The sequence below is a fragment of the Sarcophilus harrisii genome, chromosome 1 (assembly GCF_902635505.1).
Source record: "Sarcophilus harrisii chromosome 1, mSarHar1.11, whole genome shotgun sequence".
In the NCBI taxonomy this organism is placed as follows: domain Eukaryota; kingdom Metazoa; phylum Chordata; class Mammalia; order Dasyuromorphia; family Dasyuridae; genus Sarcophilus; species Sarcophilus harrisii.
In genome coordinates this window covers 382,722,846-382,747,893 of record NC_045426.1, presented here as the reverse complement: position 1 = coordinate 382,747,893, position 25,048 = coordinate 382,722,846, and the positions used below count along the sequence as shown (strand labels likewise).

Sequence of the window (25,048 nt, the reverse complement as noted above, 5' to 3'; positions counted from 1 at the left end):
ACATTGTCATGTGCCCAGCAGAACATCAGGGAAGATTCAAAATATACAATAAAGCAAATATATCATAATAGAAGAAATTAAATTCATGAGTATGCCCAAGAAATATATATGTGAGTCTGAGTATATAGTTATATAGAATAGGTATACAAATCAAACATTTTCTGAGAACAAATCATAATTTTGTGACTTCCCACAGTCAGTTATGGGACCCCAGATGGAATCACAAACCATACTTTAAGAAGCTGGGATATAGCAAAGGAGAATAAGAAGGGATGGTCAGACAGGTAGAAGAATCAAGAATGATCAGTGTCATGAAAAATTGAGGGAAAAACATCTGGGAGAGAGAGGATGACCCATAGTGGCAAATTTTATAAAGCAAGTTGGAAAAAAACCAAAATATAAAATTTAAGAAATGGATTTAATAATTTAAAAAAAGACATCAGTCTACATTTATTCAGTATTGTTTAGTACTGAAGCTACTGAGTGGAGAAATAGCATCACATATAATTGAAAGAATTTTTTGAAATTCCCTCACCAACAATTATAAGACCTGAACACCAATATATGAAATCCTACATGCAGTCACTCTTATTCTCCATTCTTCACACAGTTGTCAAATTGATGGGTTGTTTTTTTTTTTTTAATTGACTATATAACTCCCCCACTCAAGGACCTCTAGTGGCTCTTTTTTGTCTCCATGATAAAATGACACTTCTGTTGGGCCTTTGAAGCTCATCCCAATCTGACTCTTCACAACCTTGCCAGAGTTGCCTTATATTTGTTCCTTCCTCATACTCTATGCTTCAGGCAAAGCAACCTGCCTACTGTACCCCATACATACCATTTTATCTCCTTTCTCTGTGCCCTAGAGGATACAATCTACTTTGTAATTCCTTCTCTTTCTGCTTTCACATCTTAGGTTCCCTAATTTTATTCAAAACTCAACTGAAAAACTACCTTTTCTATAAGTCCCACCCTGTTCACTTCATTACTTTACCCAGAAATTTATTTTGCATGTATTTTGTATTATTTGTATTTTTGTGTCCCTCTCCAACAGAAAGCAAAACCCTCCACCTAACAATAAAGTCAGCTAGAATGGGGCAAACCTCTAGAATCTTGAGAATTTTCCTAATAAATTAAATTTTCAAATGTTCTGAATGTCAGGAAATGACAACAACAACAACACATTTGAACTTCACAGTAACAATGTGACGGCTTGGTAGTCAGGTTTCATTATCTCTTTTAATAGATGAGGAAGAGAGACCGAAGGCAGAGACTGACTAAATAACTTACCCATAGCCATTATCTAGAACACAGTTTGAGTTTAAACAATAAATTTTCTAACTAATGAAGAACAACAGCAACAGCAGCAACAACAACAACAACAACAACAAAAACCCAAACAACCTACTTTGGTTGAACTATCATAATAATTCAGATTAAAGGGTTATGATTAATTGGGAAATTATTATAGCCAATTCTTAGGTAATATCAACCTTGACCATAATTTATTGCAATCTGAGAGACACCATCAGTTAGTAGAGCACTGTATTTGAAATTAGAGGACTGAGAATTTTGGGTCTGTTTCTCATTAGCTTTGGTCTGGGTATAAAAATTTATTTTTTTCTGAGCTTTAGTTTCCTTGTCTATAAAGAGAGTTGGACTATGAATATCAGAAGTCTGTTTAGCTCTAAATATATGATTCTGTGAGCTCCTTAAAAAAATCACGTTAATTTTTGAAAGTCTTGAAACAGTAAGCTCCTGCATTGCTTTAACTATCATCATCTCTCTATTGGAGTTAACAGAGCTTTTAAGTAAATTAAAAATTCTTTTTTCTTGTCCACTAGTAGTCTTCCTGTCTCAGGATATGTGAGCATCACTGTATGAATTGTTAACTCTAACAGGTGGCATACCATTGTGAGAAACAAAGTTACTCTTGAATAAACCTCTATGATTTTATGAACACTTCACCTTCAGAACACATTTCGTCCCAAAAACTCTTAAGATTTTTTTTTAACAAAGAAGACAGTATATTTATTTCAAAATGTGGTTGATTTTTATTTGGCATGAACCTGCCAGATTTCTCAGGTACTTACAAGTGAGATTGATCAGTTCTGATGTGCTTCTGTCAATTTGTTTTTGGTGGTAGTTTGTGATGTCCTAAAATGTGTGTAGAAAGTGACTATTTATTATAAAAATCATTATATAAGGAATAGTGTGTGGAATTCTAAGGAAAACCCAAATTCAATGAATAATAAAAATGCCAATATGGTTAAAACACAGTGGTACTGTTTCTCCCCTGGCCTTTTAAACTTTCATCACCCTAGAAATTCCATTTTACTGTGAAACTATACCTGGTCTTTCTTGACAGAGCTGCTTCCCCCCACACACACACTTTGAATAGTTTCTAATTAAAATTCTTTATTTCAAGTATTTAAGGTTCCATACTCAGTCTGCATCAGTAGCTACAGGAAGACGCCAGTTATCTGATTATCGGGGCTATAATCTTACAGGAGTGAATCAACTACAGCCCTCCCTAGGACATCAGTGGTGACATAGCAATCTGAACTATACTGTCCTTAAGGGCAGAATAATGGGAGATGACAGAAGTAGAAATTTTGGAATTTTGAAAAGGTTATCCTCCTAATCCAGCATCTCATTGTCATGTGAAAATGAAGCTATGCCAGTGAAAAGAAAATTTTGGTAGGTCCCATTAATTTGGGAAAACTTTGAATACTGGTTAAGCAAGATTGCCCTCTAATATCTACCCTAGTTAGTAATAATAATAATAGTATAACATATCATATCATAAGTAATATAATGGTAATAATAATATAATGCCACAAGTTTTGCAAAGCACTTGATATAGCCTAATTTATTTGCTCCTCCTAACAACTCTGTGAGGAAGGGGCTATTGTAACAATGAGGGAATGGAAGCTGAGAAATATTGATAGCTGGTAAGTGAATGAGACAGGATTGAACTCATATTTCCCTGCTCCTGAGTCCTGCCTCTCCATTTTGCCGCCACCATGCTAAAGTTTGAAGAGGCTCATCACCACATTGTCTACTGGTGGTGATTTTTACTTTGGCTGTAGCAACTCATGAAATCTTCCAGACAGGCATGGAAGGACTGTACTCTGCACATGTGAAGTGACTCCCTATGCAGATAAAAATCAGAGTTCTTCTAAAGCATTTATGTACAAAGCTAAAACAGAGAAGAAAATGGAGCCTTCTGTAATAAAAATAATTTTAATGGGAGAACCTGAGGCAAGAACATTCTCAAGTTACTTCATTTGGGATCTTGAGTCCATGATTCAGCCTATCCAAAAAAATTTTAAGATAAACACAAACTCAGTCAAAACTCCTTCAAAATTTATCTTTACTATCCTATTTCCAACTAAAACCATCAGTTAAAGGGCCCTAGATTTAGATGACATTATAACCTTGCAAGTATAATGTCCCAAATCAAGCAAGTGAAATATAATAAGGATAAATATAAAGTTCTATATTTACATACTAAAGATCAGTTTCATAAATACAGGAGGATTGCATAAAGAAATTAAGTTCCCAACAGCTCCTTCATAAAAGATTTGGGAGTTTTCTTGTTCAATCATTTCAGTCTGTATAATTTTTCATGATCCAATAGAGGGTTTTCTGAGCAAAGATACTAGAATGGTTTGCCATTTCCTCTCCAGCTGATTTTACCGATAAGGAAACTGAGGCAAACAGGGTTAAGGGACTTATCAAGGATCACACAACTAGTAAGTTTCTGAGACCAGATATGAACTCAGAAATGTGAGTCTTCCTGGCTCCAGGCTTAGCACTCTATCCACTACACTACCTTAGCTGCCTATAGAAGTTTTAGTCAACTATAAATTCAATATGGGTTAATAGTTGCTATAGCAGCCAAAAAGTTAATGCTAAATTAAAAGAAATATAATAGGGGCAGCTAGATGACACAATGAATAGAGCATTGGCTCTGGAGTCTGGAGGATCTGAGTTCAAATCCAACATTAGATACCTAAATACTTCCTAGTTATGTGACCCTGGGCAAGTCATTTAATCCCAACTGCTTTAAGTAGTATCCAAATGAAGGAAGTCATAGTTCCACTACATTCTGCCCTGCTTGGGGCACATTTGGAGTATTGTGTTCAATTTGGAATAATACAGTTTTTAAAAGTTATGGATAAACTATGGCATATTCAGAACTGAATAACCAGGATGTGAGACATACAAGGAATTGCTGAAGCTGAAAATGTTTGGGTTATAGAAGAAAAGACTGTCATATGAAATTTGAAATTTGTAAGACTGTCATATGAAAGACTGATTAGAGGTGTTCAACTTGGTTCTGGGTAGTAGCAATAGCAGTAGTAGGTGGAAGTTCCAGAGGCAGATTCAGGCATTAAAAACTTCCTTCCAATTCTGGTTACACCAAAGTAGAAGTGCTACCTCAGGAGGCAAGTGATTCTGTCATTATTGGAGATCATGCAGATGCTGGACAATCCATGTTGGGGGTGTTTTAGAAGGTAACAGATAGCTTCTGAAATCCTTTCCTTTCTTGGGATCTAAAGGGACTTAACCTTTTTCAGTCAGAGTAATAGTTCTACAATTGAAGTAATTGTAATAGGGTATTTAAACTGGGGACAAAGTCAGACTGGCAGACTAGCAGACTGCTGAAGGAGACTGGGTCAGACTATGACAGACACAGACTGTGTAAAAGACAATAAGGACTTTGGACTCTATTCTTGTCCATTCTCCTGCTATCTATCCTGCTGAGACCAAGGCCCTTCTGGAGGACCTCCAGAAAGCTAGCAGGAACATTACATTTGTCAGTTGTAGAACTATTACATCACCATGCTAAGTACTAAGTATATGTAAACTAGAGAACCATTATCTCATCAATTCCACTGAGTTAACATCTTTTTTCAAGTATTCTTCTTTCAAGTATACTTCTCCAAAGTTCCACCGTTTATATCTTCCCTGTACTATCACTTTATATATTCAATTCCATTTAATAAAACAAGCATTTATTAAACATATAAGGTGTCACAGACATGGTACTTAGTTCTAAAGATACAAACAAACACATAAACAAAATTGTCCCTGCTTTTAAGGGGCCTACATTCAGTTAGGGAAAGGGAGAGAACAACTTTTGTATTTTTAAAAAATACAAACTATATTCAAAGTAATTTCAGAGTACTTAAGTGACACAATGGTGGGTCCTGGTTCTGCTTAATGGTCAAGGAATAAATGAATGGATTCTTGGGGCCCAGCTGGTTATAGATAAATAAGGCAAGTTCAAGGTTCTCCCCCTCCAATTTGGTACTAATTCAATGTTGAATAGATTTCCTGGAATGGGGAGTGGGGTGAAGGAAGTCTTTGTTCCGAGACTGGCAGTGAAGTTAGAGGGAATGTCCTAGGAATAGAAGGTGAGAGAAGGTAAAGAAAATTATCCTTAAATTTCATGGAAAATATTTGGTAGATATTATTATTGTAAAATCCACACTACGTTTTACAATGTGTGTTGTACTCATTTTACAAATGAGTAATCTAAGTAACAGAGAAAGATACAGTGACTTACCTAGAGTCATACAGGGGAACAAAATACAACAAAGTGTTTTGAAAGACTCTTGTGTGATAGAAAAATTATTTTAATTCTGCTTGGCCCCTAAAAGCAGTACTAGAAACAATGGGGTAGTAGTTATAGAGTATTCTTATGATGGACATGCCATGTATTTAAAAATGGAGTTTTGATACAGAATTATATCTCTCAAGTTAGAAGGATCCTTCTATTATGGAGTTTTGACACAGAATTATCTCTCAAGTTACAAGGATCCTTAGAATGTATATAGTGTGACCCACATATTTTACAGATGAGAAAATTGAGGTACAGAGACAGAGTCTTGCCCAATCATACACAAATAATAAGAACCTGGATTCAAACTCAGGCCATACAACCACGAGTCCAATGCTTTTCCAAATGTTGTAGATAGAGAAATGGAAATATTCCTCAGGATAAAGCAGGTGGGGATAGGATCTGAAGTTTTTAGTCTTAAGAGGAAGCATCCTTTTATGGCAGGGCAAGATGAAGTAATGGTTAAATAGTAATTAATACATCACAAAATTTACTGAATAGAGGCAATGTCAGGATAATTGGAGTTCAGATATTGGTCTTTGTGAATCCAGGGCCATCTTCTCTTGACTGTGAAATGCTGGAATGGAAATGTAATGATTTATATAAATAATTATGGAGAAATTCTCATCCTCCTACTGTGTTAGATTATAGAGGGATAAAGAATGTGCAGAGAATTATCCTTACATTTCAGAGAAAATGTTTATAGGTTTGACATATTTTATATCACCTTTACACTACTATATCTATAAAGTATATATAGTATATGTGTTAGGGATCTGAAATCAGTGAGGAAAGTGCTTAACCTCAAGTCAAAAGACTTAGGTTTTAAATCCTATCTCTATATTTTACCATCTTTATGACCCTTTGAATATGTCATTTGGCCTCAGTTTTGTCATCTGTTAAAATTAGAGGATTGAACCAGATTCCCCTAAAATTCTTGCCAACTCTTAATCCCTGATCCTATGTACAGTATCTGGATAATTAAATTACCTGGACACCCTGTTTTCTACTTCATGATTTGATTTGGGTTAGACTAAAAATTTGATTAAAAGATTATTTATTGGAACAATGCTGTGATCATCTATATATTCTTACCATGAAATAGAATTTATACAGAAAAAAGTTAGTTCAGTCACTATTTACTTGTGAAAAGGTATCTTCTGTGCCCCTATCTCTGTGCCAGGCCAGCTAAGAAAGTCTCATTCTTTTGGAATACTTTTTATCTAGTCCTGCTGGAGTTCATTGGCTGATGAACACTAGTTTGTTATTAGATATGACTTTTCCTATATATCCTTTTGATAACTTACAAAAAAAAAAAACTGTTATCCTTCACTAGATTCACAGGATAGCCAATCAAGGGCTTAATTGTTTAAATAGTAAGAGAAATCTTTTCAGCAAGCAATTGTAATGAGCAAGTGTGACTGACATACTTTTTTTCCTCTGGGATCAATATTAACTGTTACTAGGTTAGGATTAATGCAAGGAAAGGTTTTTCTTCCACCTTATTTTCTTAGTCTGAAAAGAGAACAAGAAGGTATATTGACTGAAATACTGATATTTCATACCAGAGCCAGAGAAAGAGCACATCTAAAAGAAAGATGTGTCTCTGCCTTTGTGCTACCAGAAATGCTGCTAATGATTTAGATTTTCATTGAATTTATTATATAGCTACTAAGTGAAGATACCACATGTAATGTGGAGAAATAGAAATGAAATAAAATAATTATTCTTCATCTGAGAAGCTTATAACCATATAGGAAACAGAACAAGCACTAACTGCTATGTTTAGATCCATATTCTATAAAAGGCCATGGATTTTTAAGATTTAGACATAAATGCATCTAAGAAGGAAAATGTTACAATTTCATCAATATGAACACTTGGTTGAATTTATAACCAAACAGACTGTTCAGTTTGCAAGTACTTCTGTTTATTAAAAAAGAAGCTCTAGCAAGGAAGCCTTTGATCTTTACAAGGGACCCTGCGGGGGCCCCAATGAAGAGGGGACCCTGAAACTCTAAAACTCTTTGAAGGAGAAATTCTCCTTGGACTCTGCCTCAGTGAGGGACTCTGCCCTAGGGAAACAAGATAAACAGCTTCATTCTGTTATCTAGGTGGGTTTGGTTTAGTCCTGAGCAAAATAATTCCAACCCAATTGATTAAAGAAACTCATTCAATTCTATTCAAATTCAGCTCAAACTGAAACCCAGCTTGTAGCCAAAACTCGAGCCAATCTAAAATCCTCTCTTTGCAGAGGTTGTAAACATGCCATGCCATGCTATGCCATGCTATGCCAAGGAAGCCTCTGCCCACTGGAATAATATTATTTTTCAGTGCTACCCTTTCTTTATCCTCACCTATTTCCCTAAAGAGACTTTATGTCTCTCTGTCAGGATTTCTAATCTTATTTCCCAATCCCTATTGTAAATCTTTTTTATAAATCTAGGTTTTCAGATTTGTAAATTCCTTTACAGAAAATCTCTGCATCACCAGAAGGGGGTTCCCCAAAACTCTCTTGCACCAAATTCCAAGGGGATGCAGGGAATCCAAATCTCTCCATTTGGTTCCCTGAACCTCAAACCGGCCACTAGACCTTATCATTTAACTCCCTGACCACCAGGAACTCCAATCTCACTTTGGTTCCCTAAATCTAAACTTCATCATTTGGTTCCCTGAAAGGGAACCCAAAAAATTAAACCTCATCACCATGAGTGCCTAACATTTCCTGGAGTACTTCATTTTTCATCAGTGAAGGAGCGGGCCTGATGCAAGAATATTTCCAAGGCTCATAAGCCAGAGGAAGGGGACTGTGCTTTCAGGGAGAACTTAAACTTACTTTGCCAACACTTTCTACAGGAAAGCTCTCCCTTGATACCTCCTCAAAGCTTAGAGGTGACCCTGGTTTTTCATTGTTTGTTTCAGTTGAGTGCAAACATTGATAGGTCCTTCCATGCTATAAGCTTTCCACACTATGTAGTGGTGGATCGTGGAAGGATCGTGGAACCGTTGCCAAATGGCCTAGCTAAATTTGAAGATGTTCATCCCTGGAAGATGGGCCACAAGTGGTGATTTTGACTGAGAGGGGAAGGGGAGAAGGTACGATTGAGGGTAAGGTTGTTTTGTTCAGTTGGTCATTGAAACCCATTGAATCATCTTATAAGAATTCTGAGGGTTTTTAATTGTATCATTGGAGACAATGCTTGCTGGTAGAAATCACAGGTGCCAGAAGTCCTTAAGATGCAAAGTAGTTCCAAGTGCTGGGAATACAAAAGATAAGTAGAAATTCCTTGTCCTCAAGATGCTGAACAAAGATCTATTTTAACTAAAAAGATGCTTTGTGTTCTGATTCTAAAAATTTTTTTTTTCTTTGCAGTTTTTCACCTGTCTCACAAAGTCACCAGTGTTGTTCCAGAAAGTGCTTTGCTCATCGTTCTTGGCCTTATCCTGGGAGGGATTGTGTGGGCTGCAGACCACATTGCTTCCTTCACCCTCACACCAACGGTATTCTTCTTCTACCTGTTGCCGCCCATTGTATTAGATGCTGGGTATTTTATGCCAAACCGCCTGTTCTTTGGAAACCTTGGAACCATCCTTTTATATGCTGTTATTGGAACTGTGTGGAATGCTGCTACAACTGGCTTATCACTTTATGGCGTCTACCTTAGTGGCATCATGGGTAAAGAGAAGTTTTTTGCTATTTTTAAATCCCAAGGTCTTAGTGTTAATTTAATATAGTGATTTGTCATAGTAGTGGCTCATTTCTTATAAGATCTTGGATAAATAATTTTTCTTTCCAACTATAAGTAGAGAAAGCATAATAAATAAAAATGCATTTGTTGGCATACTTATAAAATAGATAAATTAGTGCATAATTATTCACAAAATGACTCTTTACAAAAATATTTCCCATAGGCTAAGGACAAATAATGAACTCTATGGTTAATTTACAATATATTATTCAAAATAAAAATTCAGTTTATAGTATTTTGGAAAAATACAACTGTTGTCTTAAATAAAGCATATGTGTATAGCTTTAAACTAGGTCATACCTATGTTGCTATGAAGCAAAGTTCCTGCAAAAGTGAATCTTAAATCCTAGTCCAGAGATGGCTACCATTCTCTCTTCTTTGGCACTTCTATCAGGATGGATCCCGTGCTGTTGATTTCTGGAGGAACACAGTAGGACAAATGTTTTTATTGTGGGAGGGAATGTGGCTAACCAGTGACATATACCTTTCTTCAAAACTTTTGAACAATACCTACCAGGTCCCAATGACATGATGTACTCATCTACTCCCAGCAGTTTGTACTGTTAGTAACTACTCTTTCTAAACTATTCCTTTATGCAACTTCCATGATTATAGAAAATCTTGATGAGAAAAAAAAAGAAACCTATCTACTATAGATAAATAACTATTTAAACTTGTAGCATTTGAGCAAAAAAAGAAAAAAAAAAGACCTCTCTATAGTAAGATTTTTGTCATTCTGTTAAAAATTGGGGAAATTAATATATACAGAATTTTCTTTTCAACCATTTCACATTAAACTAAATGTCTAAAATGATGTTGAAATTTGGCATATATCTTATTATAAATTGCGTTGTTTTCTTGTTCTTACACCTATCTCTTCTCTTTTACAAAGCATTTTACCCAGACTTTCTAATTAAGTTATCATGTATATATAGGCAGAAAAACAAGTACACAGGGATACTAAGTGAATCTACCACAGTCTTTGAACAAATAACCTAAGGTCTGTACTCAGTCAAGTCAAATGTTATTCTGAATGCTAAATTAAAATAAGGAAAATGGCAGTTAGCTAAAACTAGAACAATTAACATATCATCAACATTTAGCTTCTATGGCTCTCACTGTCCAATTTGGGAGCCAAAATGGAAAGTTGAGAGAGCCACTCCTATGACTCTCAATAAAATATGATTCCCTCAAATTCTGGCAGAATGCTACAGTAATTATTTAAGCATTTTTTTCCTACCTTTTATTTTTAAAAATAGGAGTGCCTCTTTTGTTCACTGTTTGAACCCAAATACACCAAATTCATTTTTCTCTAGGCATAACTATTGGATGTAAGAATTTTCAAGTTCCCCATCTTATATAAGTCCTGAACCATGGAAGCAACATGAGTAAGAATCTCTTTTCTCTAGGCCCTTATTATACAACTGGAAATATTTATTGTATTTAAGATGCATTAGAAAGAGACGATCAAAGGTCCATATCAGATGGTGTATGCTTTGACAGATTGATATCATAACCTTGAATTACATTTTAGTTAACATGAGACATTGCCCTCAACACTGCAATCCACACCATGTTCCTTCCCAGGTCTGCTTTGTTTATTGGTGTTATTGAGGTCTTAGCACCCAAGAAACAAATCAGAAAAAAATTATTTTTATTAGGCAGCAATCTAAAAAAAGATATGATATGTGCCAACAGTTCAGTTCAGTAGACTTTGGTATATCCATACATGAATCAATTTATTACAATCTCTAAATAGTCACCTTATATGATCTCATTCTTATGAATCTATTGTATTCAGGATGACACTTTTTTATCATGTGATTGGCAACTGAGTCTGCTATTTTTTTTTGTTTGAAAATTTTTGCTTCCTCGGCTATCTTTGTCCCCTCCAAACAGAGTTCTGATGAGTGGTGTACTCTAGGCTCATATTGTCTATTGTAGGAATTGTTCCTTATTGTGTACTATATATACTATGTCTAATTGCTTTAGTCTGGGATTCTGTTCCTAAAAAAAGCAAAATATTTTACTATTCTTATATCAAGATAATGCAAATGACCCACAATTTATAAGCCATTTTTCCAGTTTGCTTCTCCATTTGTGGGGAATGGATTTGTGTGACTATCAGGGCACATGTGGAGCACAGGTTAAAAATCAGAGCATAGCTGATTGGCCCACATTACTCTGAACTGGCATTTTGGCTGAGTTGGTATGGTGCTATTCTAAATATCTCTGCTGACCATTCTCCCTTCTTATTCTATCTTCTGGACTTATTATCACCCATTTTCACATAAAGAGGCAACAGATATTTTTAGTTCCTGGTTTTTGAGATCAATAAAAAGTTTATATTGAATATGGTTATCAAAGTGGTGATCTTCCTGCTCCAAAAATTCTTTGAATTTTGCAAAAATTTTGCCCATTTTGTACATAGTTATTGAAAGCTTGGAGCAACTTTCATAAACAAAGTATGCTGAGAATATCAGTACTTTTTATTGAAACAAATTACCTCTGTTTTCTAGTGTCTAATTTATGAAGCTCATTTCCAAAATAAAGGAATCCTAATTACTCCATGATCAGAAGTTATTAAGATGAAGGAAACTAGTCTGAACAAGAAAAAACGAGAAATTCTTTACTGAGAACTTTTGAGTCCTATAAACTGTGAAATAAGTATATGGCAATAGGATGAGTTACAAAATAAAGGGATCTGGTTAGAATGTATCTTTAAGAGTTTCATGTAATTTTTTTTTGTTAGATTTATGATCATAATAGTGTGGGTAGCTTCCCAAAAGGAATTTTGTTTACCAATGAAGATCAGCAAGAGTTCTGTATCTTATAATCTTAGAACATTGGAACACTAAAAGGTTAAATGATTACTCAAGGTCACACAACTACCATGTGTCAGAGACAGAACTTGAATCCATGTCTTCCTTACTATTGACTGCCATGTTGCCTATCTTCATATAATCATCATCATTGTGATTACTCAATGGATATTAAATAAATAAGAGGTGGTACCATAGAAATTTATCTAGTCTTTGTCCAGTGGGTTTATAACCCTCTAAGACAATAGTTCTGATCACAGCATCTGTGAATTTCTTTTTAATAGTTTGATAACTATTTTAATATAATTGTTTTTCTTTGTAATCCTATGTTTTTATTTTATTTTAAGAATTCAGAAACATTATTCTGAGAAGGGGTCTATGGACCCCTTGAGTTTCATCAAACTGCCCCAGGAATTCATGACACACAAAAAAAGATTAAGAACTTCTTCCCTAAGAGAAGAGTGTTAATTAGGTCTGGTTGGTGCTAGCCTTTGTTTCTCTTAATCAGTTTGAATTAGGATTGTATTGGATTTTTAAAAGTCATAGAAGAACACACTTACAATGCTTTGGCCGCAAAGTCAGGCAGGGAAGGTAAGAGAAGGCAGTTTTTTCTTTGTACAGTAATGTAATTAATGGATTTTAGAAAAGTTAACCATAAAGGTCTCCTCTTTGCTTTCTACTACCCCTAGATAACTACTCAGATAGAAACCTTTGGCTCTAAAAATAGGACTTTGCTATAAATATTTAGAAAACTTAGGGAAGCATTATCTACCCTCTACTATATGGAAACAAAGCAATTCCAAATAGTATTGACCTCTTCTGTGATAATGGAAGTGAGTTTGATTTCTCCCAAGGTCACAACTCATCTGACAGCCTTCAGGGGAGGTTGTGTACAAATCATTACACATTACTTATCAGTTTGATTACATGGATCTTCTATGTTAATTAGACATGATCATTCTTACTATATGAAATTTAAGTTCTCTTAAATCAACTAGCACTTGGGAGCTAGCACAGTGGCCAAATGTTCAATAAAGTAGACAGGGCCAAAACTTTATTGGCATAAGATATAAGGCACGCTTCAGGTTGGCTTTTTGAGATACAGACTTGAAAAAATGTAGAGAATTACTAGGATGTTGACTCTGGTCCTATCCAGCTCTATATCTCTGATGTTATGATATGATCCAGTGATCCATCTATCTACCTTGTAGCCTATTACCAATTTTACTGGCTTTTTTCTTATAACTGAAATGATGGTTTGACCAAATTGTTTAGTTTATTTTTGTGGCCTTCATAAGGGGCACAACTATGGCATGAGCAAAAGTGTAACTATGGAGAAAATGGTAGGAGTCAACTAGTGTTTAAATATTGACTAACCTTGAAGGGGAATTTATATCTGAAATCTACTTGTGCTTGAAATCCAGAGAGCACAGGAAAGGTGTGAGAAATTTGCATTTTCAAATTCTACTGAAATTGAATATCAGAATTTGTGAGTCTCAATGGTAAAATTTATACTTCCAAAGATTAATAAGATTATACATAAACTTTACAATTAAAAAGTTAACTTCTGCCCATTCATGCCATTACAATGCACTTTGTGGAAACCCCTAACAAAATGGCTGTTGTGATACTGGCAATATCAAATCCTAAGCCCTGGGGAAGTTAGTACTAGATAGTACAAAAGTACAACTTTCTCAACAGTGCCTTAGGAATGACATGTCCTTTGGAGAGACAAGATCTTGACTGCCAACTGATATGGTCTCTAATATCCTATGTTGCTCTTCTTAGGGGAAGTACCTGGAGAATATCAGCTTGTGTTCATTGGAATTTGCCTATACCTTATGCATTCCAATGGCCAACATCCTAGAACTAGCACCTGGGAGCTAGTACCCTTCCAACATGCAGGAACTTTGCAACTTGATGTCAGAGGCTAGGAGCCAATGATATTCACCTTAATCCTCCCTAATCTTTAGAAGTTTCTTTTAGCTTGATCTCCTACTTGGGGATTAAAAAACTGCATATTTAGAGCACACAGAAACATGCATTACCCAGGAGCAGGCAACTGATAGCATGTGTGTTCCCAAGTAATCACAATGTAAAGTCACCGTGTTTGCATCCTACTACTACTCACCAAAATTTCTTCTTTTTTTTTCTCTTTTTCCTCTCACCTCCTTTCTTTCTTTTTTTTAATATCCTCTTATTTTCTCCTCTTCTTTTAATCCTACATAATGACAGAAGGGATTGGTGACTAAAAAAGTGGGACAGAGAAGAGTGCCCCACTTTTTAGTCACCAATCCCTTCTGTCATTATGTAGGATTAAAAGAAGGGAAGTTATTTTACATATCATACCTTCATTTATAATTTTGTATGTAAATGCACACAGATACAGAGAAAGCATACATGTGCATGATACACATATGTGGATTGTGAATATTAGATAAGGACTTCATTTTTAAACACTTTCCATTTGTTAAATTCTTTTCTGGTCATTCAGGGAGATACCAAGTTTGAAATGGTATAAGCTCATAACTTTAGATATGGAAGAGAACTTAGAGACCATGCCGTCCAAAGCTTTCATTTTCCAAACAAGGAAATAGAGGCCTAAGTTGGCTAAGTGATTTGCCCAACATCTCAATGCTAGAAACTTTGATCCCAAGTTTCTTTATTGACCATTGCTCCTGGAGGGTAAGACATAAGTACAGACAACCATAATACACAGCATTATGTGAAGTGCATTAAAGAGGAATATGCTGAAATTTTATGTGAGATCTAAGGGGGGAAATGAAAGTAATGTATGTAATGCTTATTTTAATTGGACCTATAGCGTATCAATTACTACCATTCATATGTGGATCATAGTGGATAGCTCTAGGTTTTAATAGACAGTGGACAAACTCCTTTAGAAACTTTAATCCTCCTTTAAGAATTCATTAATATTTGAACATCTTTAAAAGAAAATTTGATAGAAAAGCCATTTCATACAAATTTGTGGGAATGCATTGTTAGGGTGGGGGGAATGATAGAGAACTACTCGTAAATTCAGCAGTCATTGTAGATTCATAGAATCCCATACTGGTGGGTTGAATATGATAAAATGTAAATGTGAGATTTTAAATTGCGTTTATATATACCAGGAAATAACTCAAGAAAAGATAGTGTGGAAACTATTTCTATGAGGCCTAAATGTTTAATGGCTTGGTCAAGTTACAAAGTTACAAAGCAAGTGTGGGAGTACAAACTTGAACTCTGACCTTTTGACTTTAATATTACTGTATTACATTAGGCATCTAGGAGATACATAGACTCTGCCCTCAAGGAGTTTATATAGCTACAGTCAAGGTAAACACATGTAAAAGAATTAGAGAATAATTAAACACTAAACTGTGATTGCATTTAAACTACAAAGACAAGAGAAATTGTGGACTCGGGGAGAAAGGAAAACCTGCATAAGGAGGTGAGATATGAAATATAGATAACTTAATAGGTAGATTGGGAGAAGGGGAAGCACTAGAGAGACAATAGGCAGCACTGCCAAGAGAGAGCCACTTGCAGACTTTTCAAGAGGGAACTGACATTTTCTGTGGGCTGACCCATGGATTGCATTGGAATAAAGTCCCATCAGAGAGAGAAAACTCTGCAAATGGAGAAGAGATATATCTGTTCTATAGCTTATAGGGTTGAGAAATTTGGGTGAAGTACTGAGAAGGCTGGTGACTAGTGTAGGATCATGTAGCCAGAAGATGTCAGGGACAAAATTTGATCTTTGAGCCCAACTCTCTCTCTGTATCTCTTAACATGATGAATGAAGATTTTTAATAAGCTTATGTACCCGGAAATGTGAGCATTCAGAGTCACAGAGTTGGAAAAGACTTCATAGGACAACAAAATTAATCCTTCCCTTTATAAGAATTCTCCTACACCTCCAAAATCATCAGTCTTTGCTTGAAACTTTCTCCATAGGGAACTTGTCTAAGAGGTTTCAGTGAGAGGGAATATATAACTTTCAGAGGCAGTATATTCCATTTTGAGAGAGACTTATTAGAATTTTTTTTTTTTACTTATCTCAAGCCTCTATTTGCTTTTTATCAGTAAATGGCATTTATACATCATTTCAAAGTTTGCAAAGTACTTTAGACATATTATTTTATTTAAGTTTGAGATTAAATGACTTCCCTAAGATCATACAGCTATAATATAACTGATGGGATTTAAACCCAGGTCTCTCTGTCTCCAAATCTTGCATATTCTTTTTTTTTTTTTTCTTTCTTCCTTTTTTTTTTTTTTTTAATTAATCTTGCATGTTCTTTCCTGCCTGTTACTGACTCACTTAACTTGCTACCATTAGTTTTGCCCTCAGAGGTCAATTAGAACAAGTCTAAGTTTTCTTCCATAATACATAATCCATGAACTATTACCTAGGGACAGCCAGGTGGCACAGTGGATAGAGCACCAGATGTGAAGTCAGGAGGACCTGATTTCAAATTTGGCCCAGATACTTAGTAGCTATATGATCCTAACCCCAAAAGCCTAAAAATAAAACAAACAAAAAGACAATTACTATTTCTATCCCAAAGTCTTGTTAAGTTTAGCCTGGAAAAGACTTGAAAAAAGTGATGATCCTATGATATTTAAAGAAGGTGATGATAGATTTTAGTGGGTGAAGCAGTAAAGATAATGGAATTTATAGTTTAGCCAGAGTCTAAGAGAAGAGGGAGAGAGAGATGGAGAGAGATAGAAAGACGAGAAAGGCAGAGAGACAGAGGAGAGAAATTAGGAAAACCATAGATGCATTTATTAAAATGGGAAATTCTAATGAGGAACTCTAAAATGAGAAACTGCTAAAAAGCAGAGTACTGTGCCAACCACAGAGAAAAATATAGTCTGGGAATTTCTTTGAACAGAATCAGAATTCAGTTGTCCTTAAGGAGATTATTTTCTATCTGAAGTGGAGGTAAACCTAGAGCCCACATTGTTTGGGTTTTGCTTTTGTTTTTTTGCTTTAATATTCTCTTGCCAGATACTTAGAGAGTCCAGATTGAGTCTGAACGTCTGAATGAAAAAACAATGGTGCTAAGGATGGAGCCCTTTGAAGGAATGTAGTCACCAGAGAAGAACAGGGAGAGTTTAGAAGAAACAGGTCAATGCTTTAAGCCTTTGAGTAACATGAGACTGTGTGCCTATTACCTGATTTGTTTATATTTTGTGTTCTGGGATTGCCTTGTACTTTAATGACAATAGTTTGTGCAGCTGATGACTGTAATAGCTCATATTTCTATAGCAGTACACGGATTACAAACATGTTCTTCACACCCGTCCCATAAACCATGTAGTGAAGTAATGTTATCTCCACTTTACAAATCAAACTGACCTTTCCATACAAACACGCACACACACACACACACATGCACACATGTGTTCATATGCATGGATACACAACATGCCCGTGTGTGCATACACAGATGCACACACACACTGTAGTCTGTATTGTTGCTGAAATTCAGTTCAACCCCTACCTAGTGCCAAATATTATGTTAGGTGCTGTTCTTTAAAAGTGTATGGGGGGAATACTGGAATTGATAAGCAGTTGTTGTTTAGTCATTTCAGTTGTATCCAACTCTTTGTGGTCCCCATTGGATACTTTCTTGGCAAAGTTACTGGAGTGGTTTGTCATTTCCTTTTCTAGCTCAATTTACAGATAAAGAAACTGAGGCCAGCAGGGTTAGATAACTTGTCCATGGTCACAGAGCTAATAAGTGTCTGAGGCTGCATTTGAACTCAATTCTTCTTGACTCTAGACTGTCAGTCTATCCATTACAACATGTATACAAATAAATACAACATAGGTAAACATGGGGAAGGAATGCAAACTAGCAATTGGGAGTTAATAGAACTTTGAATAAATAGCCCCTGAGTTGAGCCCTAAAAGAAGAAAATGACTCTGAAAGATAGAGATAAGGAAAGAATTTATCCCATAGGATATTATAATAATATAATTTATATTAATTAATTCAATTATAGTATAATTATATATAATATAATATATATAATACAATAATGTTATATTATATTAACTATATATAATATAATATAATAATATAATATTGTATTATATAATTAATTTAAATTGATTTATTTACATATAAAAATAAAAATAATTTAATAATTATTTAAAAATAAATGATTTCTTAATGAAATGCAGTTAAGAGCAAGTCTGACCTTCACCCCTCAGAGATGTAGTTTTCCCCTCTGAAATGAGGGAGTTAGCCTGGATGCCCTCTAAGGTCCCTTCTAAATACAAATCTATGATCTTACGGCCTGTGAAATGTTCCAACTCTAAGGACCCTTTGCTCCCTGGTTCCTAGTTCCTGGCCTCCTTCCAATGAGGGAAAGTTTCCATTGGTATGTTCTTCAAGCTAATAGCTAGAGAATACCCACACATTTGAAATGGGACTTGAATTATCTTATTACCTCATTTGAAAGATTCTCTTGACAAATCCACAGGTCTTTATGTGACTAATTTTCCCTGGAATTCAGTGCCACTGAATTTGCTCCAGGGGCACTTCTCAGTACTAGTTTCCCATGTGGCTTGTTGCTTGCTTTGTTTTCCTAGGAGAGCTCAGTATTGGATTGCTGGAGTTCCTCTTGTTTGGCAGTTTAATAGCTGCAGTGGACCCTGTGGCTGTCCTGGCTGTTTTTGAAGAAGTTCATGTCAATGATGTCCTGTTTATCATCGTTTTTGGGGAGTCGCTGCTGAATGATGCTGTCACTGTGGTAAGCAAGTGGTGGTAAGGGTTTGCTTTTTGGTAGTTTTTTCCTAAAGCTTTGTTGCAGCTTTTATCTTTTTTTTTTTTTTTAATAGTTGGGAACTCTAGACTAAAACAATTGAGCAGATTTGAAATTCCATGCAAACCAGAAGTTCTGTCTGGGAAGTATACACTCCTTCCATCTATTTTCTTTCCTACTCTATAGGCCATGATACGATCTTGCCATCAACACCAGAATAAAACTCGGTTTGATTCTCCCTAATGGAAAACTTTACTGAAACCTAAATCTACTCTATTGGCAGTATTCTTTTTACTTACAAAATTCATAATCTCATCAAGGAATATTTCTGCCATGTTTTGTTGTTAAAACTGATAGCTCTCCAGACCCTTTATATCCAGCATTTTACTGACTCCTTTATATACCATGTTTTTTTAATACTTTTGCCCACATTAAATGTCAGTTCAATCAGCTGTTGGTGTTCCTGATGCTTTCTATCTTAACTACTAAGCTAAGGAGTCCTTCCAGGGAGGAGAAGGAACTGGGAAAGGAAATGAGAAAAAGAGAGAAGCCGCATGTGTTATTTCATCAATATAAAGGCTTGGTAGTAAACTCTCTACCAAAGCAAATCAGCCCCTGATCTATATAGAGCTCCCTGGAGGCCATCAGAGGTGAAATGAATGAGTCCAGGGTCATGCAACCTATGATGAGTCTCAAGTCTCTGATTCGCAGACTCTCTAGCTTTTGATCCATTACACCTTACTGTCTCTCTCACCAGCTTTGTTTTTGTTGTTATTCAGTTATGTTTAAGTCTTCCTGGCCCTTTTTGAAGTTTTTTCTTGGCAAAGATACTAGAGTGGTTTGCCTTTACCTTCTCCTGCCTATTTTACCAATGAGGAATCTGAGGCAAACAGGATGAAATGATTTGCCCAAAGTCATGCTGGTAGGAAGCATTTGAACTTGGGTCTTCCTGAGTCCAGGCCTAGCTCTCTATCCATTGTGCCATGCAGCTGCCCCACTGACCAATTTTACCTCCTCTCAATTCAAAGTTGCAAATATTTTAAAACAAGGTTTCTTTCATGAATTATTTTCAAACTCACAGGTGAACATAGTCCCACACATATATTTCTATAAAATCTAATCAGAAGTTACAAAATATTTAATTGTTATTACTAAGAGCAATAGTTCTCAAATGTTTTTGTCCCACAGCCCAATCAGTGGAGTGAAAGGCCCCAACTTTTCTTCTTTGCAACTTGCATAAAAGCCTCCGTTGGATTTGTAGAAGAGTCATGATAACTTTTCCTAAGACACCAAATGAATTATTTCTGGATTTTAGTTCATATGACAGTAAATTATAGAATCCTACTGAAAATAAAAATATAACATAGATTATAATAGTGTGAACACTTAAACTACAATAGTCTATCTCACAGGACTAACTGGAAGACTTCTGTGGATAATCAGTGGTCTCTAGGCAATTTTAGAAATATACTTTGTGAACCTAGAGCTCTTTGAGAATAGGATGGATGTAAAGTATAATACAAGAGGGCATTAAGTTTTTTTTTTTTTTTTTTTTTTAACCAAAGAACAAATTTGTTTCCCTGCCATGGGAAACAAGATCTCTCTTGAGTGCTTTCCAAGATCCTCTCCCTAATCAGGCTGAACAGACCAGGAAAAAAGTGAAGCAATTGGCTGGCTTTCCCAACTCCTAAGATAACTGCTTTATAAATCTCTGTTTAACAGTGATTTAACAAATTTAGAATCAAAGGACCTGTGTTCAAAGTCCAGCTTTATTACCTCCAACTTGTCATGTGGTTTGGGGCAAATAACTCATTGACCCTCAGTTTCTTCATCTGTAAAATAAAGGGGTTAGACTGGATCCTAAATCTTTATAGTCCTTTCTAAGCTTTAAATCATCTGGAAATATATAATAATTGTGACAGTGTGCTGAAAAAATCATGGTACAGAATTGCTAGTCTGTTTTACCCATACCTTCAACTTGTAGAGAATGACTCTAGGCAAGTCAGACTCTGGGCTTCTTCATTCATAGTTATATGAGAGAGACAGGCAGGCAGAGAGAGAGACAGAGATAGAAGGAGAGAAGAGAAACAGACATATAAAAAGAGACATACAAAAAGGAGAGAAAGTTACATGGAGAGACAGACAGAGAAGAAAGACAGACACAGAGACAGACACAAAGAGAGAGGAAAGAGAGATAGACACAGAGCGAGACAGACAGAAACTGGGACAGAGAGAGACAGTGACAGAGACAGAGAGAGATAGAGAGAGAGCACACAGACACAAAAAGAGAGAGACAGAGATAGACTTCCTCTGGAGTATAGACACAGTGTTCTGTTTAATCAGTCATTCCAGTCTTTAATTTAGAGTGTTCTATTATTAGATCTGATAACTCTTCAGACAATTTGCATTATGCTGTTTACTGATTTACTGAAAAAGGATAATAAATTCTTGGGGATTAACACAGCAATTTTTTCTCCCAAAGTTCCCAGTTTATTTTATTGTGTAATGTGTTCTCTCTCTTCTAAAGTGCAACACATAAAAAACTTTAACTCACTTTTTTGAGATTTTAACAACCTTTGACATAATTGGAGATACCTCCAAGATGTTGAAAAATTAATGTTGAGAATTAGTGACCTACAAACAGGAAGACTCCAGTTTCGATAGCATCAAGTAGATATTCTGACTGACTCTACCATCTTATCACTTCTTTCCTGCACATGCACACACACACACACACACACACACACACACACAATTTGTCTTATAGATCTCCTTTCACTTGGATACTTGTTTGGAGAATTGAAACTCCTAGAATTGCAGTAATCTTAAAGGCAAGAAGGGCAGGTGTGGGGTAGGGTAGGGAACAAAACTGCCCTGTTCATGTAGGGCTGGAGTGCCCCACTTGCATATATCTGATGCTACCATTTATCATGCTGTCCAGGTGTTAGGGAGGAATAACACAGAAAGAAGCATCTGACCTATATTCAGAGTTATAATTGAATATAGTATAAAAGGCTAGGTATGTACTAGCTGCATTAAGCAAAAGAATTATGAAAATCAAATAACCCTGCTTGATATTACACAACCATTGTCCATTTTCCTATAATATGAATCTGTTTTTGGCCATTGCCTTTTTTGAAATATAGAAGCTAAAACAACCTGAAAGACCAGCACCACTATTTATGTTTGTGTGCGGAGTGTGAATAAGGTATATATCCATATCCATAAAAATCTATGAAATCTATCCCTAAGGTACTCACATACAAAAGTGAAGTCAAACTGATGGTAGTAAATATGATTAATTCTCCATTTCTAAAAGACATTTCTCTAAAAAAAAAAAAAAAAAAGTTTTGTTTTCATCAGTAAGTGCTTTGATTTATTATCATTAGAAGTTTGAGGGAGTGAAAATGGATCTATTTTTCAATAAGAATATTGTGTTTGTCCTGTATAGTTTTGCTTATTTAATCAGAAAAAAAGAAGATCAGGACTTGAGCATCTATATTTGGTTCCCAGAATATTCTCATTAGTAATATTTTGGGAATTAATAAGATGAATTATCTCTAACCTTGGGTCAAATGGTACAACTATCACTATTTTTGTTTCTATAATTATGAAACTACCAACAGCAACTCAAAATTTTATTTATCTTGAAGTTCTAAGTATTCCAGTTATTTGATAGATGAGAATTCATCCTTGTTTTCTGCAACCTATAATTTCTTTTTAAAAAGAAAAGAAAAGAAAAAGCAGCTAAAAATTTGTTTTTTTAATCCTATGATTTTGCATTTAATGTCTTTATTAAATAAAACAATTCCTATTACATCCCAACAGCCTAGCCAACAGAGTTTAGCAAGAATAAAATCTGTTTTTGAGGGTCATTTTCTTTCCACTTTTGTAATAATAGCCTTTTATTTGCCAATTACATGCAAAGATTTTTAACATTCACCCTTGCAAAATCCTGTGTTCCAAGTTTTTTTCCCTCCCTTCCCCTTTCCCCATTCCCCTAGAAAGCAAGCAATACAATATAGGTTGATTATGGGCAATTCTTCTAAATATATTTTCACGTTTATCATGCTGCACAAGAAATATCAGCTCGAAAAGGGGAAAAAAATGAGGAAAAAATGCAAGCAAACAACAACAACAAAAGGTGAAAATACTATGTTGTGATCCACAATTAGTCCCCATAGTCCCCTTTCTGGGTGCAGATAGTTCTCTCTATCACAACTCTATTGAAATTGGCCTGAATCGCCCCACGGTTTCAGCAACCACATCCATCAGAATTGATCATCGTATAGTCTTTTTAAGTGTACAGTATTCTCTTGGTTCTACTTGTTTCAGTTGGTATCAGTTCATGTAAGTCTCTCCAGGTCTTTCTGATCATCCTGCTTTTCATTTATTTTGGAAGAATAATATTCCATTACATTTGTATACCAAAACTTTTTCAGCCATTCTCCCAACTGATGGACATCCTCTCACTTTCCAATTCCTCCACTACAAAAAGTCTGCTACAAACATTTTTGTACATGTGGGTCTTTTCCCCCCTTTTATGATCTTTTTGGGATAAAGGCCCAATAGAGACACTGCTGGGTCAAAGGATATGCACAATTTTATAGCCCTCTGGGCATAGTTTCAAATTACTCTCCAGAATACTTGGATCAGTTCACAACTCTACCAATTAATACATTTATTAGTGTCCCAGCTTTTCCACATCTCCAACATTTATCATAATTTTTTCCTGTCATTTTAGTCAATCTGTGAGGTGTATGGTGGCACCTCAGAGTTATTGTGACTCCTTTTTTTTAAATATTTCATTTTATTTTTACTATAGCTTTTTATTGACAAAACATATGCATGGGTAATTTTTCAACATTGTCCCTTGCAATCACTTCTGTTCCAACTTTTCCCTTCCTTCTCTCTACCCCCTCTCCTAGATGGCAGGCAGTCTCATACATGTTAAACATGTTAAAGTATATCTTAAATACAATCTCTTGTTGCACAGGAAAAATCAGATTCAGAAGGTAAAAATAACTTGGGAATAAAAACAAAAATGCCAGTAGTCCACATTCATTTCCCAGTATTCTTTCTCTGGGTGTAGCTGGTTCTGTTCATCATTGATGAATTGGAACTGAATTGGATCTTCTCATTGCTGAAAATATCCACTTCCATCAGAATTGATCCTCATGTAGTATTGTTGTTGAAGTGTATAATGATCTTCTGGTTCTGCTCATTTCATTTAGCATCAGTTCATTTAAGTCTCTCCAAGTCTTTCTGTATCTCTTCTGCTGGTCATTTCTTACAGAACAATAATATTTCATAACATTCATATACCACAATTTACTCAGTCATTCTCCAGTTGATGGGCATCTATTTAATTTCCAGTTTCTAGCCACTACAAACAGGGCTGCCACAAACATTTTTGCACATACAGGTCCCTTTCCCTTCTTTAGTATCTCTTTGGGATATAAACCCAGTAGTAACACTTTTTGAGCATAGTTCCAAATTACTCTTCAGAATGGTTGGATCCATTTATTGTGACTCATTTTCATCACACCTTTAGGTAACTTCCAGATATTCACATCAATTCTCTTTTTCTAGCACAAGATCACTAGATTCTGGGTCTAGAAGAATAAGGCACTTGACTGTGCTACAATAGAAAAAGGGGTTCAAGTTGAAGGATTTAATGTCAAAGGAGTTGGGTTCAGTTGTCTGACTCTGGCCCTCAATTTCTTCATCTGTAAAGTGATAAGCTTGATGTAGATGACCTTAAAAAGGTCCCTTCTAAGCTCTAGATTTATGATCCTAAGTTGATGTTCATATCACGTGACAAAAATGTTTTGAAATCTAGTGGAGCTATTTACCAGATTGGAGAATATTAGAGAATTCTCTGCTGTCTTCTTGTATTTCTTTTCCAATAGTCATATGTCTGCCTAGAACTGATTACATGGGACAGTGTCATACTTGGCAGGTGGGGTAATACCTAACATTTCTCTACTGCAGAGAATGGACACGTAGACTGGGGAGGAGGGCAAAATTAACCTGTAGAGAATGCTAAACTGCTCCAT

At 35.5% G+C, this 25,048-nt stretch overlaps 1 protein-coding gene across 2 annotated transcripts in view; it reads left to right on the top strand.

The window, feature by feature from the left end:
• The window catches only part of SLC9A3 (solute carrier family 9 member A3), a 136,583-nt gene that overhangs the window by 60,924 nt on the left and 50,611 nt on the right, over positions 1–25,048 (top strand). For both annotated transcript variants that reach the window (XM_031946074.1, XM_031946075.1), the window contains exons 2-3: positions 9,009–9,311; positions 18,817–18,977. In XM_031946074.1, coding sequence (XP_031801934.1) covers positions 9,009–9,311; positions 18,817–18,977 — 464 coding nt within the window. The remainder of the gene's footprint in view (positions 1–9,008; positions 9,312–18,816; positions 18,978–25,048) is intronic.